The sequence below is a fragment of the Myotis lucifugus genome, unplaced genomic scaffold, assembly GCF_000147115.1.
Source record: "Myotis lucifugus unplaced genomic scaffold, Myoluc2.0 scaffold_50, whole genome shotgun sequence".
Classification (NCBI taxonomy): domain Eukaryota; kingdom Metazoa; phylum Chordata; class Mammalia; order Chiroptera; family Vespertilionidae; genus Myotis; species Myotis lucifugus.
The window spans coordinates 60,379-74,942 of record NW_005871098.1 but is presented as its reverse complement, the minus strand read 5'-3'; the positions used below and the strand labels follow the sequence as shown (position 1 = coordinate 74,942).

The following is a 14,564-nucleotide window of genomic DNA, read 5'->3' as shown; positions in this document are numbered from 1 at the left end:
TGGAATTACATTAAGCCTGACTTTTTCTTTTCCTTTTTGTTGAATTTATTGGGATGACACTGATTAACAAATTATATAGGTTCAGGTGCATAATTCTATAACACATCATCTGTATACTGCATTGTGTGTTCACTGCTCCCCCTGCCCCCCAATTCAAGTCTCTTTCCATCACCATTTATCCCCTCTTTACCCTCCTCCACCTCCCCCCTGTCCGGTAATCACCACACTGTTCTTCATGTCTGTGAGTTTTTTTCTCTCTCTTTTTTTGTCTTTTATGTGTTCAATCTTTCCACCCCGCCTACACCTCAGACAGCTGTCAGCTTGCTCTCTATCTACGGGTTTGTCTCTATTTTGCTTATTTAGCTCATTTTGTTCATTAGATTCCACATATGAATGAAATCATATGGTACTTGCCTTTTTCTGACTGGCTTATTTCACTTAGCATGATACTCTCCAAGTCCCTCCATGCTGTCTCAAAGGGTAAGAGATCCTTCTTTTCTACAGCCACATAGTATTCCATGGTATAAATGTACCAGAGGTTTTTTATCCACTCATCCACTGATGGACACTTAGACTGCTTCCAAATCTTGACTCTTGTACTCTGCAGTGAACATAGGGGTGCATATATTCTTTCAAATTAGTGTTTTGGGTTTCTTTGAATTTATTCCCAGACGTGGAATTGCTGGGTCATAAGGCAGTTGCAATTTTAATTTTTTGAGCTAACTCCATAATGCTTTCCACAGTAAACCTGATTTTCAAGAACTGGAAATACTATCAGTCATGGCCAAGTGTAGAAACCTTGCTTATTGTGCCAGTCAGTGTTCTATTTGCCTTACATATATTATTATTACCTTTATAATAACCTTGAAAGGCAGGCAAGGATCCCATTTTACAGATGAATAAATTGTGACAATAATTTAACTCTTCTAAGATCACATTACTATCAGGAGGCGGAGGCAGGATTGCAAAGATGCTTTCCTTCCACCAGACACTTCAGTGGCTCAGCACCTCAGTCTGCTGGTGCCAGGTTGGAGTATGTGAGGTACTCAGAATCTTATTCTTTGTCATTTGGGTATCTGTTGACTTGGAGTAGGCCAAGTTACTACAAGTGTAGTAGCACATGATAGCATGCATGAGCAAATTTATAACAATAAGAAAAAATATATATGTGTATATATATATATACACACATATGTATATATGAATATACATGCACATTTTAAATTACTAAAACCTGTTTTTCTTTTTAACTCAGATGAGGTTGTTCTGAAATTTGAAAATGGCAAAGCCAGAGCTAAGAATGTATTTTATGAAACATTACCAGTGGCAATTAATGGAAATGGACCCACCAAGGTGAGTCACAGTGACTTTTCCCTATTTTCTTATTTTTTGGAGATAGACTATGGAGCAATATGTAGAACAGCTTCTTTTTTTAATATCTTTAAGAGGCTTTATTTTGGTGCCAACAATTTAATGGCTTTATCTTTTACACAGTATATTGTCTGATTTAATCTAGATTAGCTGATGACTTTTTCTCAGCAGAGTGATAATTTTTTATGCTATTTAAAACACATCTCACTTCAGTGTTTAATAATAACAGCTAACTGGAGAGTGAGCCATGTTTCCTTCATATAGGGCAGTGGTTCTCAACCTTGGCTGCACATTTGAATCACCTGGGAATCTTTTTAAAATCCTGATTTCTGGGCCTCATCCTCCGGAAATTCTGTTTCTTTGTTATGGGGTGGGGCCACAACATTAGTAACAAAGAAACAGAATTTCCGGAGGATGAAGCCCAGAAATCAGGATTTTAAAAAGATTCCCAGGTGATTCTAATGTGCAGCCAAGGTTGAGAACCACTGATATAGGGTATCCTCTCTTAATAGGAATAATTGAGGTTGTTAAGGGATCATTTGTTTCACCTGTGTCACCATTTTTTAAAGTATCAACTCTGCTAAGATTGAGGTGTAATTATATGCCCAGAATGCTTCCTTTTGCACTTATTTTCAACCTGGGTTATAGTTGACAAACACAACTTGACTAATGAAATTTTGGATGCTTTTCAAGTGTATATAATTGAGCTTGCTGAAAATGTAATTGACTGCAAATGTATAGGTTAGTTGGTAAAGTTCATATTGCTGGTATCCAGTTAAAATGGAACATGATTGTGTGTGTGTGTGTGTGTGTGTGTGTGTGTGTGTGTATGTGTGCGCTTAAAACCATGTTCTGAGATACTGAGTTGGCTGCTTTACTCATAAGTATATGAAAAGAGATTACAAATAGATTTGCTTTGTGGGAAGACCAAGATGGGGAGATGTGTGCTGTTTCAGAAAAGTGAGTAGTCAGAATTCCAGTAAAAGCCATATGCATAGGAAGAAATTCAAGGGAAAACCCACTTTGGCAGTGTTTCCAACATCAAAATGGAAGTAGACTCCCCTTCTCTCCTAGTTAATCGTTCTACCTTGCTTTCTGTCCTGTTCCAGTTCTCCTATAAAGCTGGCTTTCCCATGTGTTCTCCTTTCTCTATCGCAGGGGTCCTCAAACTTTTTAAACAGGGGGCCAGTTCACTGTCCCTCAGACCGTTGGAGGGCCGGACTATAGTTTTTTTAAAAAAAACTATGAACAAATTCCTATGCACACTGCACATATCTTATTTTGAAGTAAAAAAACAAAACGGGAATACAATATTTGTATTTGCATGTGGCCCGCGGGCCGTAGTTTGAGGACCCCGGCTCTATCATGTATCAATTTCCCCAGGTGCATTATCCTTCTTATTACCATTTTAAAGACCCTCAAATATTTCCCATCCTCTAAACAAAACAAAACTGAGCCAACACAAACTATAATATCCCCCTCAATCCACATTGCCTTCCAGCCTTCCTATCTTTTCTCCTCCACATCACAACCAGGCTGCTTCTTTAAAGTGGAGACAACTCACAGCTACCATGCACCTTCCCACCCACCAGGAAATGAGCCTCCAGGTCCTGTGGGTTGTTATATCCTTGATGAATAGAAAACACTTGTCAGCCCTCATTTTTAATTCACCCAAAGATAGCTTTCAACAGTGTTGATCTCATTTGGTCCTACTTGAAATATTCTTTCCCTTTGTTTCCATGATGCTCTGCTGATCTGTCTACTAATTTTCTAGTTTTTCCTCTTCAATCTTTCTCTTTTCTTGCTTTACTATATATTTTTAAAATATTTTCTTTTTTATGTGGAGGGCAATGGGTTTGGGTGAATGGTCCTCTGCCTATACTGTTTTAGTTAAGAGTTCCACAGTATCTATCTGAGACATCTTCCTTTTCTCTTCTGCACACATTTTTGGGTAATTTGCTTCACTCCCACATCAGCAAATCTTCTCTCAAGGCTGATGATTTGCAGATCCTGCCACTAACTCCTGGTATCTTTCCTGAACTCCAGGTCTGAATACCCAGTTGGTAGATTTCCTTGTGTGTCATATGAGACCTGGAGCTCAGCACCTTAAGCTCTGCCTCCTCTTCCATCCAATTGGTTAACCAGAACCTGGGTTTTATTTTAGTGGTAGTTGCTTCCCTCTCCCAATCCAAGTGCTATTCTTTCTAACTGCTATGTATGGTGGTTGATCTAATTTTCTTAGTGCCAATGGCAACTTCCTTAGTTCAGTCCACCTGCAACCTCCCACCAGTAACAATCACCCACCAGTACAGTAGTAGCCTAACCATGGTCGGCAAACTGCGGCTCGCGAGCCACATGCGGATCTTTGACCCCTTGAGTGTGGCTCTTCCTAAGCCTTAGGAGTACCCTAATTAAGTTAATAACAATGTACCTACCTATATAGTTTAAGTTTAAAAAGTTTGGCTCTCAAAAGAAATTTCAATCCTTGTGCTATTGATATTTGGCTCTGTTGACTAATGAGTTAGCCGACCACTGGTAGAACACGAGTTTTTGGCTGAAGTAGAAGCCAATCATTTTACTCACCTGTGCAGCACCCTCCATGGATTTAGGTAAAGTTCCTAATTCTCAACTTATCTCATAAGGCTCTTTTAAAACTTTGCTCCTGTTTAGTGATCACTCATCTACTATCCCATACCCAACTCCTAGCACAATAAATATTCACACACACAGTTTTCATAAACAATCATTCTTTTTCTCAGCTCCTGCCATACTGAATTACTTTGAACTTCACAAAATTTTCATGTTTTTTTTCTTTCTGTAAGTCTTTCGTACATGCATATCACTCATTCTGGAAGCCTCTGCCCCCAGTTCCACTCCTTTACCAACCTACTCCATCTTGTTCATCTTTTAGTGTCAGCTTAGTCTTTACTCCTATGTATGCTTTTATAATATCTGGAACTTTGTCCATCAAGTACATACCACACACTGGACAGTGATAGAATTTACCTGATTTTTAGTCTCACTTACTGGGGCTTTAGCCTAAGAATTACAGAACTCATATATATTCCCTTAACTTTTTGTTTTCCTGGGGTTTAGCACTTATGTACCCTATATTAGCGTTTCAATAAATGGAATTAGAATGTCAGAGTCTAAACAATGTAATGATCTAGCATTATTCTTGAGAGTGGTAAGAAAGGTTTTTTTCTGGAAAGACGAAATACTTGTAAAATTACTGCGGGGTTCAGTGGCTTGGCTCAGTGGTTGAGTTCTGCCTATGAACTGGGAGGTCATGGTTCGATTCCCAATTAGGGCATATACCCGGGTTGTGGGCTCAATCCTCTGTGGGGGCGGGGTGTACAGGAGACAGCTGATCAATGATTCTCTCTCATCATTGATGTTTTTTATTTCTTTATTGATTAAGGTATTACATATGTGCCCTTATCACCCTATTGCCCCCCCTCATGCCCTTACCCCCTGGTGTCTTTGTCCATTGGTTAGGCTTATATGTATGCCTACAAGTCCTTTGGTTGATCCCTCCCCCTACCTTCCCTCTGAGGTTTGACTATCTGATCGATGCTTCTCTGTCTCTGGATCTGTTTTTGTTCATCAGTTTATGTTGTTCATTCCATAAATGAGTGAGATCATGTGATATTTATCTTTCTCTGACTGGCTTATTTCACTTAGCATAATGATCTCCAGTTCCATCCATGCTGTTGGAAATGGTAAGAATTCCTTCTTTTTTACTGCAGCATAGTATTCAATTGTGTAGATGTACCACAGTTTTTTAATCCACTCATCTGCTGATGGGCACTTAGGCTGTTTCCAAATCTTAGCTATGGTAAAGTGTGCCGCTATGAACAAAGGGGTGTGTATATCCTTTCTGATTGGTGTTTCTTATTTCTTGGGATATATTCCTAGAAGTGGGATCACTGGGTCAAATGGGAGTTCCATTTTTAATTTTTTGAGGAAATTCCATACTGTTCTCCATAGTGGCTGCACCAGTCTGCATTCCTACCAGCAGTGCATGAGGGTTCCTTTTTCTCCACACCTTCGCCAGCACTTGTCATTTGTTGATTTGTTGATGATAGCCATTCTGACAGGTGTGAGAGGGTACCTCATTGTTGTTTTGATTTGTATCTCTTGGATGATTAGTGACTTTGAGCATGTTTTCATATGACACTCAGCCTTCTGTATGTCCTCTTTCAAAAAGAGTCTATTTAGGTCCTTTGTGCATTTTTTTATTGGATTGTTTATCTTCCTTTTGTTAAGTTGTATGAGTTCCCTGTAAATGTTGGAGATTAAACCCTTATCAGTGATAGCATTGGCAAATATGTTCTCCCATGCAGTGAGCTTTCTTGTTGTTTTGTTGATGGTTTCTTTTGCTGTACAAAAGCTTTTTATTTTGATGTAGTCCCATTTGTTTATTTTCTCTTTAGTTTCCATTGCCCTAAGGGGCTCTATCGGTGAAGATATTGCTTAGGCATATGTCTGAGATTTTGCTGCCTGTGGATTCCTCTAGTATTTTTATGGTTTCCCATCTTATGTTTAAGTCCTTTATCCATTTTGAGTTTATTTTTGTGTATGGTGTAAGTTGGTGGTCTAGGTTCATTTTTTTTGCATGTATCTGTCCAATTTTCCCAACACAACTTATTGAAGAGACTGTCTTGACTCCATTGTATGTTCTTGCCTCCTTTGTCAAATATTAATTGAGCATAGTGGTTTGGGTCAATTTCTGGGTTCTCTCTTCTATTTCACTGATCCATATGTCTTCTCTTGTGCCAGTACCAGGCAGTTTTGAGAACAGTAGCTTTGTAATACATCTTGATATCTGGTATTGAGATCCCACCTACTTTGTTCTTCTTTCTCAGGATTGCTGCAGCTATTCGGGGTCTTTTTTTATTCCAGATGAGTATTTGGAGAATTCGTTCTAAATCTGTGAAATATGCTGTTGGTATTTTAATGGGGAGTGCATTGAATCTATAGATTGCTTTGGGTAGTATGGACATTTTAATGATGTTGATTCTACCAAACCATGACAATAGTATGTTATTCTATCTGTTTATGCTTTCCTCTTTCTTTTTTTTCACTGTCTTGTAGTTTTCTGAGTACAGGTCTTTTACCTTCTTAGTTAAGTTTATTCCTAGGTATCTTAATTTTTTTGGTGCGATGGTAAATGGGATTTTTTTTAAGTCTCTTTTTCTGTAAGTTCACTATTGGTGTACAGAAATGCCATAGATTTCTTGGCATTAATTTAGTATCTTGCTACATTACTGAATTCATTTATTAAGGCTAATAATTTTTTGATGGAGTCTTTAGGGTTTTCTATGTACAGTATCATGTCATCTGCGAATAAGGACAGTTTTAATTCTTCTTTTCCAATTTGGATGCCTTTTATTTCTTTTTCTTGTCTGATCACAATTTCTAGTACTTCTAGTACGATGTTGAAGAGGAGTGGTTAGAGGGGGCATCCCTGTCTTGTTCCTGTTCTTAGGGGAAGTGCTTTTAGTTTTTGCCCATTGAGTATGATGTTGGCTGTAGTTTTGTCATATATGGCTTTTATTATGTTGAGGTATGATCCTTCTATTCCCACCTTGCTGAGAGTCTTTATCAAGAAAGGGTGTTGGATTTTGTCAGATGCTTTTTCTGCATCAATTGCTATGACTATGTGATTTTAATCTCTCAATTTGTTTATGTGATGTTTCACGTTTATTGATTTGTGGATAATGTACTATTTTTGCTTCCCCGGGATAAATCCTACTAGGTCATCTTTTTGATGTAATACTGGATCTGATTTGCTGGAATTGTGTTGAGGATTTTGGCATCTATGTTCATGAGGGATATTGGCCTGCAATTCTCTTTCATTATGTTGTCTTTATCTGGTTTTGGTAATATGGTATTGCTGTCTTCATAGAATGAGCTGGGAAGTGTTCCTTCCTCTTGAATTTTTTTTAGTAGTCTGAGGAGTATAGGTTTTAGTTCTTCCTTTAATTTTTGATCAAACTTCCCTATGAAGCTGTCTGGCCCTGGGCTTTTGTTTGCTAGAAGCTTTTTGATGACTACTTCAATTTCTTCCATAGTTATCAGCCTATTGATATTTTTAGATTCTTCCTGATTTAGTTTTGGAAGGTTGTATTTTTCTAGGAATATGTCCATTTCCTCCAGGTTTTCTATTTTGTTGGGCTAGAGTTGTTCATACTAGTTTTAACAATCCTTTGTATTTCTGTGGGGTCTGTTGTTATTTCACCTCTTTCATTTCTGATTTTGTTTATTTGGGTCCTCTCTCTTTTCTTCTTGGTGAGCCTGGCTAGAGGTTCATCAATCTTGTTTATCCTTTCAAAGAAGCAGCTCTTGGTTTCATTGATCTTTGTTGTTGTTGTTGTTGTTGTTGTTGTTGTTCTATGTCATTTATTTCTGCTCTGATCTTTATTATCTCCTTCCAACTGCTCACTCTGGGCTTTTCATGTTGTTCTCTTTCTAATTCTTTAAGTGGTAGAGTTAGATGTTTTACTACCATTTTTTCTTGTTTTTTTGAGGTAGGCCTGTAGAGCTATTAGCTTCCCACTCAGGACTGCTTTCATTGTGTCCCATAAACTTTGGATTTGGTGTTTTCATTGTCATTCATTTCCAGGAAGTTTTTAATTTCTTCTTTGATCTCTTTGATAACCCAATAATTGTTTAATAGCATGCTATTCAGCTTCCAAGTGTTTGAATTTTTGTGATTGTTTTTATTGTAGTTGATTTCTAATATTATGCCATTGTGGTCTGAGAAGAAGCTTGATATGATTTTAATCTTCTTAAATTTGGAGAGACTTTGCTTGTGACCCAATATGTGGTCTATTTTTGAAAATGTCCCATGTGCACTTGAGAAGAACTTGAAATGTTCTGAAGATGTCAATTAAGTCCATCTGATCTAGTGAGTCATTTAGGATGGCTGTTTCTTTGCTGATTTTTTGTCTAGAGAATTTATCCAGTGATTTCAGTGGGGTATTAAAGTTCCCTACTATGATTGTATTGTTGTCAATCTCTCCCTTGATGTCTTCCAGGAGTTGTTTTTTTGTTTGTTTGTTTGTTTTTATGTATTTGGGTACTCCTGCATTGGGTGTATATATGTTTATCAGGGTTATATCCTCTTATTGTATCAATCCCTTTAGTATTATGAAGTGGCCTTCCTTATCTCTTGTTATGACCTTCACTTTGAGGTGTATTTTGTCAGATATAAATATTGCTACCCCAGCTTTTTTTCCATTTCCATTTGCCTGAAAGATATTTTTCCATCCCTTCACTTTCCGTCTGTGTGAGTCTCATGTTCTAAGGTGTGTCTCTTGTAGACAGCATATATATGGGTCATGTTTTTTTTTTATCCATTCAGTCACTTGATGTCTTTTGATTTGAGCATTTACTCAGTTTACGTTTAAAGTTATTATCGATAAGTACTTGTTTGTAGCCATTTTTATTTTTGTGTCTGTTTCTTTTTCCCGTTTTATTTCTTCTTTTTACACCAATCCCTTTAGCATTTCTTGAATTGCTGGCTTGGTTGTAATAAACTCCATTAGCCTTTTTTTGTATGTGGAGCTCCTTATTTCCTCTTCAATTTTGAATGATAACCTTGTTGGATAGAGTATTCTTGTATTCATTCCTTGCTTTGCATCACTTTGTAAATTTCCTTCTATTCTTTTCTGGCCTGATGTGTTTCTGTTGAGAAATCATTTGATAATCTAATGGGAGATCCCTTGTATGTAACTTTCTGTCTCTCTCTTGCAGCCTTTACGATTCTCTCTTTGTCCTGAATATTTGCCAACGTAATTATGACGTGTCTTGGTGTGGTTATTTTGGGGTTCATATTGTTTGGTAGTCTCTGTGCTTGTGTGACCTTTTTCTTCCCCACATCAGGGAAGTTTTCTGACATTATTTCTTCAAATTGGTTTTCTAACCATTGTTCTTCTTCCTGTCGTTCTGTCACCCCTATTATTCATATGTTGCTTTGTTTCATGTCTCAATGCTCCCTTAGGCTCTCCTCCTGTCTTTTAATTTTTTTTTCCAATTGCAGTTCAGTTTGTATGTCATTTGCTTCCCTGTCTTCTAATTTGCTAATTTGGTCCTCTGCTTCTTCTAGTCTACCCCCCCTTCCTTCTGAAATTTACCAGTCTATTCCATGTTTCCATGCCTCTGATTCTATTTTATTCTCTTTTATTTTGTTCATTAGATTTCTTGTTCATTTTTTTTTATTTATAGATTCAATTGTTGATATATATGTGTTTATTGCCATTTGAATATTCATATTTTATATCGGTTTTTTTTTCTTCTTCTTCCTCTTCTTAAAGAATACCATCAACATTTTATGTAATACTAGTTTGGTGGTGATGAACTGCTTTAGCTTTTTATTATCTGTGAAGCTCTTTATCTGACCTTCAATTCTAAATGATAGCTTTGCTGAGTAGAATAATCTTGATTTTAGGTCCTTGCTATTCATCGGTTTGAATATTTCTTGTCACTCGCTTCTGGCTTGCAAAATTTCTGTTGATAAATCAGATGACAGTCCTATGGGCACTCCCTTGTAGGTAACTAACTGCTTTCCTCTTGCTGCTTTTTTTTTGCCAGATTAAAAGTTTATTAGGAGGTTAACAAGGGATCTTTTATTGCATCTCCAAAGACCAAAAGAGTGACAAGGAAAATGTCTCCCAATTATGTTTAGCTTCATAGTGTGCCCATCAGCAATATCACATTTAATGAAATTATTTTACAATCACATCTAGATGAGTACCTGTGAAAGCACAACACATTATGTAAATGTCACTGTGATAATAGATATTACTTGACCCTGTTATAGATTTCTCTATGTGTCTCAGAAGATGGAGACAGTAAGGTGACTCTGCCATCTCTTATAGCAGTGGTTCTCAACCTTCTTGCTGCTTTTAAGATTCTCTTTGTCTTTAACCATTGGCGTTTAATTTTGATGTGTCTTGATGTGGGCTCTTTGGGCTCATCTTGTTTGGGACTCTCTGGACTTGTAAGTATATTTCTTTCACCATGTAGGGGTAGTTTTCTGTCATTATTTCTTCAAATAATATTCCATAATCTTGCTCTCCTTTTTCTTCTTCTGGTACCCCCATAATGCAAATGTTGGTACACTTGAAGTTGTCCCAGAGGCTCCTTATACTGTGTTCATATTTTTTTATTCTTTTTTTCTTTTTCCTTTCTTTTTTTTTAAATATATGTTATTGATTTTTTACAGAGAGGAAGGGAGAAGGATAGAGAGTTAGAAACATCGATGAGAGAGAAACATCGATCAGCCGCCTCCTGCACACTCCCCACTGGGTATGTACCCACAACCAAGGTACATGCCCTTGACCAGAATCGAACCTGGGACCCTTGAGTCCGTAGGCCGACGCTCTATCCACTGAGCCAAACCAGTCAGGGCTCTTTTTTTTCTGATTGGGTGTTGTTGTTTTTTTGCTTCCTAATATTCCAAATCATTTATTTTATTCCCAGAATCCTCTACTCTACTGTTGAGTCCCTGTAAGTTATTCTTTATTTCAGTTAGTGTATGCTCAATTTATGACTGGTCCTTTTTCATGTCTTTGACATTCTCTCTAAGATCCTTGAAAGTCTCATGAAGATCCTTGAGTACCCTTATAACTGTGGTTTTGAACTCTGTATCCAATAGTTTGTTTTCTTCCATTTCTTTCATTTGTGACATGCTTCTTTGTCTCCCCATTTTGGCTGCTTCCTTGTGTTTGTTTCTATGTATTGGGTAGAGCTGCTATATCTCCTGGAATTGGTAGAGTTCCCTTGTGTAGTAGGTGTCCTGTAGGGCCCCAGTCACCTGAGCTGAGCACTCAAGATGTGCTGCTGTGTGCACAATGTTGTAGTTGAACCTTGATTGTTATTGGCATCATTGGGAGGAATTGACCTTCAGGCCATTTGGCTGTGAGGACCAGCTGTGTCTGCAGTGGAAGAGTAACTGTGCAGGAGACACCCCTATGGATTAGGATTAAGGCTTGCTTCAGTGGGGTTTTGGTGCTCACTGAATCTGCCCCTTGAGTGTGTCACTTGTGGATGTTTAGGGTTGTAATTTGGTATGGTCTGAAGCTGGCCACTCTATTCACTGGCTCTGTGGCCTCCCAGGAGGTGCAAAGTCATCTACTGCCTGAAACTACCAGGCAGGAGCTACAGAGAGGTCTGCAGATGGATATTCCTTGTATTGGCCTTGTGAAGTGCCCTGGTAAGGCTAAGCTGTGAAGCATGGCAGTCTGGGGTTAGTGTCAGGTCTTGGGTATGTTATTAATAGGTTTGGGGTATGCTGATGCCACCTGCTGCTTATTTAAGAAATTTTAGCAAAGTCTAAAGCCAGTGCCAAGACAGACTCTTCAAATGGAAAAGCTGCTGCAAATAGTTTGGGTGGGGCTGCAAATTAGATGGGCAGAGTCTCAGGGAATCACCATGGCAGAGCAAACACTTGAGACAGGATTATAGGAACTCAGAGATGGCTGCCAGTCAGCTCTGTGATGGGGACGTCCCAGCACAGGAACCCTGTGAACACCTCTGTCTGCAAGAAAACTCCCCTGGAATTCCTGCTGCAATGCCAGATAATCCAGTTCCTCCACATATGTACCTGTGTCCCCCAAAGCCACCCAGTGCTGGAGCTTAGAGGAATCAAGTCCAAGTGAGTTTGTATGTTGGCCCTTTAAGAAGAACACCTGGGTCTCCAGCAGCCTCCATGCCACTCAGCCACAATCCCTGCTTGTTTTTACAGCCCAGAGTTATGGGGACTTTTCTTATCATCTCTGGAACCCTCAGCTGGGGTCTGGTGTGGGGTTGGGACCCTTGCTCCTCACACGGCCTCTGCAGCCAAGATATTCCTCCCAATTAAAAAAAAAGTCACACCTGGGTGTCAGACCAGCCTGTTTCATGCCTCCGCCCTCCTACCAGTCTTGATGTGGTTTCTTCTTTATTTCTCTAGTTGTAGGACTTACATTCAGTCAGCTTTCAGGCAGTTCTGAATGATAGTTGTTCTTTATTTTAGTTGTAATTTTGATGTGGTTGTGGGAGGTGGTGGTACTGGCATTTACCCATGCTGCCATCTTGGTTCCCCTCTGTTTCTGACATTTTAATCAGTATGATGATCCTGTTATATTTTCTTGACATGATCCAAGCTAGTCTATTTTCTGGTGATTTTATTTGGCATCAAAAAATGAAGTTTTCTTTTATTATTTGGTATAATATAAAATTTTGAGAAAAGACTATATAAAAAGCATTCAATTAATGCTAATACTTAATAATATCATGTTAAAGTTAAATATAGGTACATGAATATATCATGCTTTTCCCTGTGTACAGGCTAACAGTGAAAGAAAGTAGATTAATCTTTAGATATAACAACCATAAACAAGTGAAACATTTTTATATGAGTTATATAAGTTAATTTTAGTTATTATTTTATTGATTGAGGGATCAATATAATTTCAGTGGGTTTTGTGCCATAACATTGAATTCAATAAAACCTAGGCCATTTGTTCAGTGGATGTCTGAAACAGTGAATAGTACCAAACCCTATATATACTGTGTGTTTTTCCTGCACATACACACCTTTCACTTAAATAAGCACTTCCAGCTTCTCATGGTCGCATGCAAATTACCAGCATCACTCCTCTTGCATTTGAGGGTCATTGTTAAGTGACTAAACAGGTGTGGAATGTATACAGGTTTCATACCTGGACAAAGGGATGATTCACGTCCTAGGCAGGAGCGAGCCGGATGGCATATTTCATTACGCTACTCAGAACAATGTGCAATTTAAAACTTAGGAGTTATTTATTTCTGGAATGATTCTTTTAATATTTCAGATCAAGGTTGACCAGAGTAACTGAAACCCCAGAAAGTTCAACTATGCGTAGGGGACGACTACTGTAGACATATAAACTGTACATGATAAATTGTTTGTAGTGTGTTTATAGACCAAAGTATATAAAAATGAGTTAATTTCTTTTTCGTTGTTGTTGTTAATCCTCACCTGAGGATATTTTTCCATAGATTTTTAGAGAGAGTAGAAGGGAGGGGAAGAGACAGAGATAAGCATCAATGTGAGAGAGACGCATCAATTGGTTACCTCCTGCACATGCCCCGACCATGGCCAGAGATCCAGCCTGCAACCGAGGTACATGCCCTTGACCAGAATCAAACCGGGACCCTTCAGTTCGAGGGCTGACATTCTATCCAAACCAGCTAGGGCAGTTAATTTCTTACTTAGTTACTTTCTCTAAATGTCATGCTATTATTAGGAAGAACAATTTTAAAATAATTTTTAGCTCAGCTAGTGTGGCTCAGTGGTTGAGCGTTGACCTATGAATCAGGAAGTCATGGTTCGATTCCCGGTCAGGGCACATGCCTGGGTTGTGGGCTTGATCCCCAGTGGGAGGCATGCAGGAAGCGGCAATCAATAATTCTCTTTCATCATTGTTGCTTTTATCTCTCCTTCTCCTTTCCTCTCTGAAATAAATAAAAATATATTTTTAAAAAATAATTTTTAAAATAACTGACAGCCCCACTAACCTCCCATATTGTTTTCTTTTTTTTTAATTAAATCTTTATTGTTCAGATTATTACAGTTGTTCCTCTTTTTTCCCCCCCATAACTCCCCTCCTTCCAGCTCCCACCCCACCCTCCACCCTCACTCCCCACCCACTGTCCTCATCCATAGGTGCACGATTTTTGTCCAGTCTCTTCCCGCATCTCCCACACCCCTTTTCCCCCCAAGAATAGTTAGTCCGTTCCCTTTCTATGTCCCTGATTCTATTATAATCACCAGTTCATTCTGTACATCAGGTTATTTATTCACTTGATTCTTAGATTTACTTGTTGATAGATGCATATTTGTTGTTCATAATTTGTATCTTTACCTTTTTCTTCTTCTTCCTCTTCTTAAAGGATACCTTTCAGCATTTCATATAATACTGGTTTGGTGGTGATGAACTCCTTTTGCTTTTCCTTATCTGTGAAGCTCTTTATCTGACCTTCAATTCTGAATGATAGCTTTGCTGGATAAAGTAATCTTGGTTGTAGGTCTTGCTATTCATCACTTTGAATATTTCTTGCCACTCCCTTCTGGCCTGCAAAGTTTCTGTTGAGAAATCAGCTGACAGTCGTATGGGTATTCCCTTGTAGGGAACTGGAGTTTCTTTCTCTTGCTGCTTTTA

The 14,564-nt window shown here is 38.4% G+C and overlaps 1 protein-coding gene across 1 annotated transcript in view; it reads left to right on the top strand.

The window, feature by feature from the left end:
- PLOD2 (procollagen-lysine,2-oxoglutarate 5-dioxygenase 2) overlaps positions 1–14,564 on the top strand; it is a gene marked incomplete at its 3' end in the record, with an annotated part of 224,728 nt that overhangs the window by 158,821 nt on the left and 51,343 nt on the right. The window contains exon 7 of the mRNA XM_006088668.3: positions 1,256–1,353. Within this exon, the coding sequence (XP_006088730.3) occupies positions 1,256–1,353 (98 nt within the window). The remainder of the gene's footprint in view (positions 1–1,255; positions 1,354–14,564) is intronic.